At 40.0% G+C, this 12,200-nt stretch overlaps 1 protein-coding gene across 1 annotated transcript in view; it reads left to right on the forward strand.

Annotated features, from left to right (window-relative positions):
• grm6a (glutamate receptor, metabotropic 6a) overlaps nt 1–12,200 on the forward strand; it is a 279,282-nt gene that overhangs the window by 42,292 nt on the left and 224,790 nt on the right. The window contains 1 exon segment of the mRNA XM_028813328.2: nt 6,233–6,859. Within this exon segment, the coding sequence (XP_028669161.1) occupies nt 6,305–6,859 (555 nt within the window). The 5' untranslated portion in view covers nt 6,233–6,304.

The following is a 12,200-nucleotide window of genomic DNA, read 5'->3' on the forward strand; positions in this document are numbered from 1 at the left end:
TTGTGTTTCTAAAGGACTGCTTCATGCTGTTGTTTTAAGATAGATAGATAGATAGATAGATAGATAGATAGATAGATAGATAGATAGATAGATAGATAGATAGATAGATAGATAGATAGATAGATAGATAGATAGATAGATACTTTATTAATCCCAAGGGGAAATTCACATACTCCAGCAGCAGCATACTGATACAAAAAACAATATTAAAGAGTAATAAAAATGCAGGTAAAACAGACAATAACTTTGTATAATGTTAACGTTTACCCCCCCGGGTGGAATTGAAGAGTCACATAGTTTGGGGGAGGAATGATCTTCTCAGTCTGTCAGTGGAGCAGGACAGTGACAGCAGTCTGTCGCTGAAGCTGCTCTTCTGTCTGGAGATGACACTGTTTAGTGGATGCAGTGGATTCTCCATAATTGATAGGAGCCTGCTGAGCGTCCGTTGCTCTGCCACAGATGTCAAGCTGTCCAGCTCCATGCCAACAATAGAGCCTGCCTTCCTCACCAGTTTGTCCAGGAGTGAGGCGTCCTTCTTCTTAATGCTGCCTCCCCAGCACACCACCGTGTAGAAGAGGGCGCTTGCCACAACCGTCTGATAGAATATCTGCAGTATCTTATTGCAGATGTTGAAGGACGCCAGCCTTCTAAGGAAGTATAACCGGCTCTGTCCTTTCTTACACAGAGCATCAGTATTGGGAGTCCAGTCTAATTTATCATCCAGCTGCACTCCCAGGTATTTATAGGTCTGCACCATCTGCACACAGTCACCTCTGATGATCACGGGGTCCATGAGGGGTCTGGGCCTCCTAAAATCCACCACCAGCTCCTTGGTTTTGCTGGTGTTCAGGTGTAGGTGGTTTGAGTAGCACCATTTAACAAAGTCCTGGATTAGGTTCCTGTACTCCTCCTCCTGCCCACTCCTGATGCAGCCCACGATAGCAGTGTCATCAGTGAACTTTTGCACATGGCAGGACTCCGAGTTGTATTGGAAGTCCGATGTATATAGGCTGAACAGGACCGGAGAAAGTACAGTCCCCTGTGGCGCTCCTGTGTTGCTGACCACAATGTCAGATGTGCAGTTCCCGAGACGCACATACTGAGGTCTGTCTTTAAGATAGTCCACGATCCATGCCACCAGGTATGAATCTACTCCCATCTCTGTCAGTTTGTCCCTAAGGAGCAGAGGTTGGATTGTGTTGAAGGCGCTAGAGAAGTCTAGAAACATAATTCTTACAGCACCACTGCCTCTGTCCAAGTGGGAGAGGGATCGGTGTAGCATATAGATGATGGCATCCTCAGCTCCCACCTTCTCTTGATATGCAAACTGCAGAGGGTCAAGGGCGTGGCGGACCTGTGGCCTCAAGTGGTGAAGCAGCAGCCTCTCCATGGTCATCATCACATGTAACATCAGAGCAACAGGCCGGAAGTCATTCAGCTCACTAGGACGTAATACCTTTGGGACTGGGGTGATGCAAGATGTTTTCCAAAGCCTCGGGACTCTCTCCTGTTCCAGGCTCAGGTTGAAGATGCGCTGTAAAGGACCCCCCAGCTCCGATGCACAGACCTTCAGCAGTCATGGCGATACTCCATCTGGACCTGCTGCTTTGCTGGCACGAAGTCTCCTCAGCTCTCTGCTCACCTGCGCTGTTGTAATTATGGGTGGGGATGTCTCTCCTATGCTGGTATCAGCAGAAGGATGTGTGGAGGGTGCAGTACTCTGAGGTGAGAGTGAGAGTGGGTTAGGGTGGTCAAACCTGTTAAAGAAGTTGTTCATTTGGTTTGCTCTCTTCACGTCTCTCTCGATGGTGGCACCCTGCTTTGAGCTGCAGCCAGTGATGATCTTCCCATCCCACACTTCCTTCATGCTGTTATTCTGCAACTTCTGCTCCAGCTTTCTCCTGTACTGCTCCTTCACCGCCCTGAGCTGGACTCGGAGTTCCTTCTGCATGCGCTTGAGCTCATGCTGATCACCGCCTTTAAAAGCCCTTTTCTTCTGGTTCAAAAGGCCCTTGATGTCACTTGTAATCCATGGCTTGTTGTTAGCATAGCAGCGTACAGTTCTTACTGGAACTACAATGTCCATACAGAAGTTGATGTAGTCAGTAGTGCAGTCAACAACCTCCTTAATGTTCTCACTATGTGATCCCTGCAGGATATCCCAGTCTGTAGTTCCAAAGCAGTCCCTCAGAGCCTGCTCTGCCTCAGGGGACCACTTCCTGAATGAGCGTGTGGTTGTAGGTAGCTCCGTCACTCTTGGTTTGTAGCGAGGCTGAAGCAGAACCAGGTTATGATCTGCTTTCCCAAGCACAGGCAACGGGGTGGCGCTGTATGCATCTTTAACGTTTGCATACAGTAAGTCAATAGTCCTATTTCCCCGGGTGTTACAATCCACATACTGGGAGAAGGCAGGTAATGTTTTGTCCAGCATCACATGGTTAAAATCTCCAGCGATTAGCACAAGCGCCTCAGGGTGCTGCGTTTGTAACTTAGCAACAGCAGAATGGATGATGTCACTTGCTGTCTCCACGTCCACCCGAGGAGGGATGTAAACAATAACAACAATGACGTGTCCAAACTCTCTGGGCAAGTAATAGGGACGCAAACTTACGGCCAACAGTTCGATGTCCCTGCAGCAAGTGGAGACTTTGACATTAACATGTCTAGAGTTACACCACCTTTGTGCTTCCCGCATGTACTTGCATCTCTGTCCGCTCTAACTGTGCTAAACCCAGGTAGCTCCACGTTAGCATCTGGGATGGTGGTAGTTAGCCATGTTTTGCAAAAGCACAACAAACTGCATTCTCTGTAAGTTCTGACATTTTTCACCAGCCAGTTCGTCGAACTTATTTGATATTGAGTTCTCATTTCCCAGGATCACAGAAGGCACCGAAGGCTTAAAATGCCACTTTCTCACAAGCTGCTTCATTTTTAGCTTAGTGCCGGCTCTGCTGCCACGATACCGCCTTCTTACCTCGTTGGGTAAATAGGGAACCACACCGGCACTGGCATTTGTTCTCAGCGCTCGAAGTTGAGTACTTGAATAGACGAGTCTCGGCGTGTAAAAATCCATGCCCACGTTGTAAAAGTAAGTGGGTCCAGGGAACGAATCCACATAAAATAAAGTGATAGGAGTGATCAATAAAAAAGAGAAAAATAATAGTAGAAAAATAAAAGTAGAAAAATAAAGTCGTACAAGGACCTGCTGAAAAGGCTGCCACTCTCGGTGGCACCTGAACCAAGTTTTCAACCTCGTTTTAAAAGATTCATTTATTTTTTTTAACCTCCAGTTCACAACTGTTTTATTGGATTGTTTATTTATTGAAGATTTAAGGATTTGATAGACACTGCACTTATTTATTTTGAACACTTGTTTTGTTGTTGTTGTTTTTAATAAAAGCACTTGGCACTTTTTTACACCATCTCCTTGCTCCATTTGTTGTGCCTCACTGCCGAGCCCATCGGTGACATTACCGATGGTGTTGGGTTCAATGGCTCCCAAAAGCAAGATGGGAGCATGGAGCAGAACCAACATTGTCACAGTTGTAACCATCTGTTTAAATTTAGCCACCCACTGAAAAATTGTTTTCTGATTGGGGATGTCACTGATAGGAGCAATGTCGAAGTGTGTTCGGAAGGCGCGTTGCAGAAAAGTACAAGGCATCACCTATCAAAGGGCGCCCACTCCAACTCACTCGGCTGCCTCTACCTTGCTCAATGACCTTGAAAAATGTGGTACTTCATTTTGCCTCACCCTGTATAACTCATTGTGAGGCTGTTACAGTATGTCTAATAAAGTCACAAACTAAGCATTGATAATGAAGAAAACTTTCAGATGCTACTCAAATGCTTATTCATGCATGTCTTGCACAGTGTTTTTGAGAAAAGGTAGCTCATAATGGGCACTTACATAAATTTGTAATGTTACATTGGTGTTGTAGTGTTGAGATTTTGTCTTTGACAGCGATTTTAATATGAAAATATGTAGCAGAAGACAGAATGAAATTTTGAGAGGTGCAATGAAATCATTCCAATGATCAAGAGCGGAGAGAAAAATAAAAAATTCCAGGCTATGGGAATGTTTCTAAAATATATAGTACAGATATCCATCCATCCATTTTTTAACTTGCTTATCCAGTTTAGAATCATGGACAGCCAATGTCTGTCTCAGTAACACTGAACCCAAATAAGGAACCAGTTCTGGATGTCATCTTGTCAGTTTTGCTTATGATTTCTGCATAGGCCATCACTCAGTGGGCCTCATGTTGAGGGAGGAAATGCCTCCGAACATAAACCAGAAAAAGTATATTAAATTTTAATGTGAAGAGAATGTACTATTTGCAAATCTGTTCTAGTATAAATCACAATATTACTTAACAAATATAAATTACAAACTTAGCTGGAAAATGTAGATAAATATGTTGCGTCTGTGTGTGTTTCCTCCAAGTGATCATGATTGCACCCAGTCCAAAAATATGAAGGTAGTTGGGTTGGTGATGCTAAATTGACGACAATATGTATGCATGTGTGTTCTCCTTGCTCCGAGCTGGTGCCCTATCCTGGAATTGCTCCGATCTTGTGTTTAATGCTTAATAGGATAGACTCCAGCTTCTCCACACCCCTGGTCTGGATAATTAGGTTTAGAAAATGAATGGATGGATTGATCTTAGTTAACAAATCTAGGGTTACTCCTGAAATTCATAAAAAATATCCAGACTTTGTAATAAACTTCAACAATTGAATTACATTATTCATTTTTGTGAAATTATGCTGTTAAGTGCGTAATAATGTTTTATGATTGTCATTTCTTTTTTTTTTTGCACTTTGGGAAATGGTGGAAAAAATTATCTTCATCACAGTGCTGTAATTTGTTATTCCTATGAGCTATAAAGCCATGTTAGAACAGGAAAACACTTCACATAAATTGAAAGCTTAGGGCAAAATGAATTTGGCATACTAAATGACTCCTAGAGAAAATTAATAATATGTTTTTATTTATGGCAGCTACTGCATCACAGCTCCAGGGAACAGGGTTCAAATCCCATCCCGATCACCATCTGTTTAGTTTTTTCACATTTACCTGTCCACATGGGTTTTTCCCTGGGTACTTTGATTTCTTCCAATATTCCAAAAATATGCATGTTAATTTAATTGGAGATGCTGTGTTGTCCTGCAGTGGGCTGGGTTTGTTCCTGCCTTGCGTCCTGTGTTAGCTGGGATTGGCTCCAGCAAACCTTCATGACCCTGTGTTAGGATATAGCGGGTTTGAAAATGACTGACTGACTGACTGCTGTGTTGTCTTAGTGTAGGTGACTGTGTTTGTGTGTCTGTGTTATTGTTTTAAGTGTGACTTCTATTATGGATTTTTCGTAGCTTCCACTTAATGCTGCCCTGACCCTGAAATTGAAAAAAAATCAGAAACTAGAGGGTTTATTAAATTAAAGATTAGCCAAAAGTGATATACAACTACGTTAGTTTTATTTGTGGGAAGAAAAATACTGTAAATATCTATTTTTCACCACTCATTAACCTCAATTTTAAAATAGTAAACACGTATAAATAAGTCCAGCCATCAAGAATTATCATGAAGAATTCCAGACTTTGTTTTTGAGGGGTATAAATGTAATAATCATATTTCTTATAACATTAATACTTTAACTAGATATAGACAGCTGGAAACAGTGGTTTATACAAATATAAAAAAATATTTCATTGTAATGTGTTTTTTTTCTTTTTACCAACATCCGTAACATGTGCATTTAAAGTTAATTGGTTACTCAGTCTTGGCCCAGGTTAAGTGCAAGGGTGGGTTTGCTTCAGTGTACCCTGTGATGGATTAATGTTTTTCCTAGAGATAGTTTGTGCCTTGAACCTGATGCTACAAGTCGGGAACCACACAGGGTGAATGAATCGATGAGCCTTATGTATAACTTTACTAACATTCCTTTACTTTTATGGCTGTGTGTGTGTATGTGTGTGTGTGTGAGAGAGAGAGAGAGCTGTTAAGTTTTTAATGTTCATATTTTTATTTAAGTACAGAATGGTACATAACTAATGTTACAGTGTGGTACATAGGGTGCCATATCACTTTTATGGATCATTTCAACATCAAAGACCCTTGGCTTGCATAGGATAAACTAAACTTTGTAAGTGTGCACATATCTGTTTCAATATTCATGCAATCTAAAACAGCATAATGTTTTAACATAATTACTTTTATTCTGTTTTGTAGGTTCACACAAGAGGAGGATTTGCACTGAATAACAGTCCCCTCTTCACATGTATTCTAAACAACTTAAAGTGTATGCAGATGCAGTTGATAATGTCAGCACCTTACAAACCACGAAAACAATTGAGAACATTGAAGGAAGGGAGGATTCCCTCCTTACAACTTTGCCTTTTTTGGTTTATTGGGGCATGTTTTTGTCTTGAAGTTCTCGGCCATCAGGGGACTCAACCACATTCTATCAAAATAGAAGGAGATATTACACTTGGAGGCCTCTTCCCCATTCATGCTAGGGGACCAGCTGGTGTACCATGTGGAGAAATTAAAAAAGAGAAAGGGATTCATCGCATGGAGGCCATGCTTTATGCTTTGGACCAAATCAACAGTGACCTGGAGTTGCTCCCCAATATCACACTTGGTGCACGAATTCTTGATACTTGCTCTCGGGACACATATGCATTGGAGCAGTCTCTTACCTTTGTCCAGGCCCTTATACAGAAGGACACATCAGATATTCGCTGCTCGAATGGTGAGCCACCACTAATAAGGAAACCTGAAAGAGTGGTGGGAGTCATTGGGGCATCAGCCAGCTCTGTGTCTATCATGGTGGCGAATGTATTAAGGCTCTTTGCGGTAAGTGCCACTGTCTTTACTCAGTAACAACTGTTTGACTGACATAGGTAATGTTATCATACCTCATGTTTATATTAACATGCCTTTCAGTACTGCTTAATCTAAAAGGAAATGTTATTAAAATAAGGTTGACAATAATGGTAATATTTCTGCAGCCTCCTTTCTCTTTTGCCTTTCTCCTATGTTATGGCAGATCCTTATAGATGGTATATCTAATGGTTGCTAATCACACCACTTTTGAGATGATGTATTATAAATTATAATAGGTTTATTTGTCTTGCCACTTACTGATAAAATTTTATAAATGCATATTTTCTTCATAAACAAGGAGTTGGGACCCAAAGAGTAAAAATGAGAAAAATAGCATTTCCTTTTTCAATTGCTTGTGAATTACATTTTGCCTACTGTGTATCAGTAGCAGATGTTAAGTGAACAGATGAAGGGGGGTGTACAAGAAATATCTTTTGGTCCACCTGATACTATCAGTAGCAGAGGGAGAACAAATTTTGAAATCACTTTAAACATCCGGTTTCTGTTTCTGCTGTTGTAGTTTTGATTCTGCAGTAAACTGAGTGTTCATTCTAACTGTGCAAATTCAAATAAATCAATCAAATTCTAATTAAGAAATTTAAAATAAATAATTATAAATCCCAGCAGAATTGAGTTTGTGCTGAACTAATAGGACACACTAGTAAGTGGTAATTTATTTATATGCAAAGCTGTAATAACTGTTTTAGTACACCTAATAGTGATGTCAAATATAGACATACAGTATGTGATGTATTGTGTACATCTAGGTATTGTACAGGCCTGGTGGGTCACACTAACCTAATTTAATGTTGGTTGTGATCTCAGTCAATGGACATATAAGCATAAACATTTGTGTGCATACACTTGATTATCCTGATCTCCCAAATTGGTTTTGTTGTGAATTGGACCATTGCTGAAGGGTGCTTTTTTTTTTCTTTAAATAAGACTGCTTTTGAATTATGCTTTGACTACTGAAACCAATTACTTGTCCTATACATGTTCCCATAGTACTGTGTGAATTATTAGAAATGAATTTACATGAAAATAGTATTAAGGACAGTATCTGACCTGTCACTGGACATATCTTTGACTCTGTTCACACTGTGGGTACATCAAAGGCATTGAATGGGATACTTTACAGTCATGCAGATTTAGAATTAAGTATTTTACAGAAAGAGTTTTCAAATCACCAGCTTTAAAATAATTTAATTCTAGTGTTTATGGTGCCAACTGGAGTCACCAAGGGTTCATATTATTTTGACATTTTTTGCTCATTTGTAAATAATAGGTTAAATAACCATCCATCCATCCATTTTCCAACCCGCTGAATCCGAACACAGGGTCACAGGGGCTGCTGGAGCCAATCCCAGCCAACACAGGGCACAAGGCAGGAACCAATCCTGGGCAGGGTGCCAACCCACCACAGGACACACATAAACACACCCACACACCAAGCACACACCAGGGCCAATGTAGAATTGCCAATCCACCTAACCAGCATGTCTTTGGACTGTGGGAGGAAACCCACGCAGACACGGGGAGAACATGCAAACTCCGCGCAGGGAGGACCCGGGAAGTGAACCCAGGTCCCCAGGTCTCCCAACTGCGAGGCAGCAGCGCTACCCACTGCGCCACTGTGCCGCCTAAATAACCACAGCACCTGAAAAAACACAATAAATGTGATGATGATGATGATGAAAATCTGAAAAAAGTAAAATAAATAAATAAAGAAATGCTTAGTGTGGGCGGCACGGTTCGCTTCCCGGGTCCTCCCTGCATGGAGTTTGCATGTTCTCCCTGTGTCTGTGTGGGTTTGTTCCGGGTGCTCCGGTTTCCTCCCACAGTTCAAAGACATGCAGGTTAGGTGCATTGGTGATTCTAAATTGTCCCTAGTGTGTGCTTGGTGTGTGTGTGTGTGTGTGTGTGTGTGTGTGTGCCCTGTGGTGGGCTGGCACCCTGCCTGGGGTTTGTTTCCTGCCTTGCACCCTATGTTGGCTGGGATTGGCTCCAGCAGACCCCCATGACCCTGTAGTTAGGATATAGCGGGATGGATGGATGCTTAGTGCATTCTACTCAGAACTAGCAAACTTAGTTTTGTAATTTCTGCATTCACCAAAATCACTGAAACTGGGAAATTACAGCTTGCATAATTAGGTTGTGGGTTGAATTAAAAACAGAATGTGGTAGGACCAAAAACCTGTAGCTACATTGGGGTCCCCAGGACTTAGTTTGATAACCAATGACTTAAGCCACTATTTACTAATGGGCACAGTAGGTATACTGTAACTATCTGCAGCCTTTCAGTACCTCCTCTGCTTGTCATTAATAATCATGATTACAATGAAGGGGCAAAATCTACAAGAAAGGGTGAATTAAAGGTAAAATGACAAACAAGAGTTAAGTATTAAAAACTATGGCAAAAATAAGTTTCCTGTAAATGTAAACCTCACTTTACTGTTTTTCTGAATACTGAATATGTGAAGTAAAAAAGCCCACCTAAAATTAATAATGTGATCAGTTAGAGGTTAAATCAATCAATGATTATGAAACCAGCTTGTAACAAAAACCTACAGTCATATGGAGCCCCAAAGACTGCACTAAAGAAAAACGGATCTAACTAGATCCCATTTATGACTGTACATGCTTGTCAGGAAGAATCTGATTCAATAAAAAAATTTGGAAAGAATTGGCAAAGAAAAAAAACCTAGCAATTATTAATCTGCTTCGGTTCATAAATCATTTGAAAGATACTCTTGGAATTTTAAAGTCCACAATACAAGAGTGATTTGATATGGCAGAATGAAAGTAGTGCTGGGCAATATGACCAAAATTCTATATCATGGAATTTTTCACAATTATACCGGTTTCACGGTATTCAACTGTATTTTTTTTCCCATGCATGAGTGGAAGTTAACCACATTTCCCACTGCAATTACTGCAGTAGACTGTATAAGAATAACCTATTCCACTGTCATGATAATTGTACATTGTACAAAAAAAAACATTTTAATGTGCACACAAGTATTAATTCAGGTTTGCATGGCCCCATAAAGTGATAGTTTTCAAGGGGGTGGCTCTAATGAAGAGAAGGAATCACACTGCATGACAGATGCAGTCAAAATATAGAGCCTTTTTATTGAACAAAGTTTGCAAACAGCTTAAACTTAAATTTTGACGACGTAAAATATCCAGAGGTGCTTGTCAAAAAGTTGTATTGCACTGAACATGTCTTAGAAAAGGAATAAATAGTAAATATTTTTTGTAAACCAACTACACTTTCTTTTAATGTTAACAATCTCTGTCCACTGACACGTTAAAGTGACTTTTTAAACAACTTTACCATCATTAAACTGTATAATATTTAAACTAATAAATAATAACAATAAAATAAATAATAGTGCAATTTCCAGTAATAATACTATTACTTCAAGACTTCAAGCCCAGGTGCATTACACAATATTCACCAAATAAAAATAAAATAAAATAAAACAAGTGCAACTTGGTGATGACATCTTTACCAACGGTACCATCATTTAGGCAAATTGCATTAATATGGACCTTGCTTCGAGCTAAGATATATTAATAAATAAATAAAACTGCAACTTGCATTTATAATGCTATTTGTGGTATAGCCCTACGAAAGCGTATTAGGGCCACGGTGAAGAAGAAAAAATACGGACACAGGGAAGAAAAAAAAAAATTATATGTCGAGAATAAAGTCGACATGTTGACTTTATTCTCGACATTTCCACTTTAATCTTGACGTTTATGTTGAGATTAAAGTCGACATTTCCACTTTATTCTCGCCGTTTATGTCGAGATTAAAGTCGACATTTCCACTTTATTCTCATAGTTTATTTTATAATTAAAGTAGAATGTCGTAAACTAAACTTCATCCTAAAATCAATGTTTAATTTGCTAGATTTTCTCAAACCCCGTCATAAGTTAATGTAGCACATTAAATGCTTTGTGTTGTGTTCCCCGACTCAGTTGTTAATCACTACGTGCTTCTTAAACTGACTTCCTCTGCACTAAGAGGAGGCGCCGGCAGTGATTACCGCACAGAATCCATTCACTTCATGATATTCCTGCTCTCTGAAAATTTAGAATGCTAAGATATATACTTGATATCATTTTCAGGATGAAATGCATTAAAGCAGGTATTAAACATGCACAGTAGTGAGGCGGTAGTACTGCTTCCTCGCAGTAAGGGGTCCCTAGGTATACGTTCAGTGTAGAGAACTTTATGGCATGTGTGACGAGGCTCCAAAAAACTGGATGTATGAATGGGTATCGCACAGGTTTAACTTAAATATTGTGTAAATATTGGGTTTGTGATCTTGTGGTCAGAGACACGAACACAGAATTCAATGGATGTTCTTCTGAGCGGGCTTTCTTTATTATATGCGTGCTGTTTGTCTGACGTACCAAACCCTCAGCTCCTATCCTTCCTTTTTCTTTCTCCACCTAACCAATCACCACACGATAAATGTCTTTGTGAAATTAAAACTAGTTATTAACTTAGCCCACGGAGTGTTCAGAACTTTAAAAAAATCTTTGTTATACATGTTTAATTATGCCATCCATTCAGGGTTGTGCCTATCCCAGCAAGAAGTGTATGCTAGGCAGGAGCAAATGATGAACACCAGCTCATCGCAGGGTGAATACGAGCAATACATACACTAGCAGGGTCAATATAGCATAACAAAATCCCACATCCTACATGACTTTGAAAGGAAACTGAAGCACGCCGAGTAAACCCACCCGAAAAACATGCAAATTGAAGGCAAGGTACACCCGAGACCACCTTGCTGCGAGGCAGCAGTGCAACCTCCACGCCACTGTGCCCCCACATGATTAATACATGCTTTAATGCATTTCATCATGAAACTTATATCAAGTATTTATCTTAGCATTCTAAATGTTCAGGGAGCAGGAATATCATGAAGTGAATGTATTCTGTGCTACGATTGCTGCCGGCGCCTCCTCAGTACAAGAAATCAGTTTAAGTAGCACGTACCAATTTAACATGGCTCGGGGAACACTTAACACAAAGCATTTAATGTGCTATATAACTTATAATGGGGTTTGAGAAAATCTAGTAAATTAAATATTAATTTTACGATGAAGTTTAGTTTACGATGTTCTACTTTAATGAAAAATTACGAGAATAAAGTCAACATGTCGACTTTAATCTTGATATAAACGGCGAGAATAAAGTAGAAATGTCGAGAATAAAGTCAACATGTCGTCACACTATTACACAGTACCCAGGTACATTATACCGTATTGAAAAAAAATAAAACAAGTA

The sequence above is a fragment of the Erpetoichthys calabaricus genome, chromosome 11 (genome assembly GCF_900747795.2).
Source record: "Erpetoichthys calabaricus chromosome 11, fErpCal1.3, whole genome shotgun sequence".
In the NCBI taxonomy this organism is placed as follows: Eukaryota; Metazoa; Chordata; class Cladistia; order Polypteriformes; family Polypteridae; genus Erpetoichthys; species Erpetoichthys calabaricus.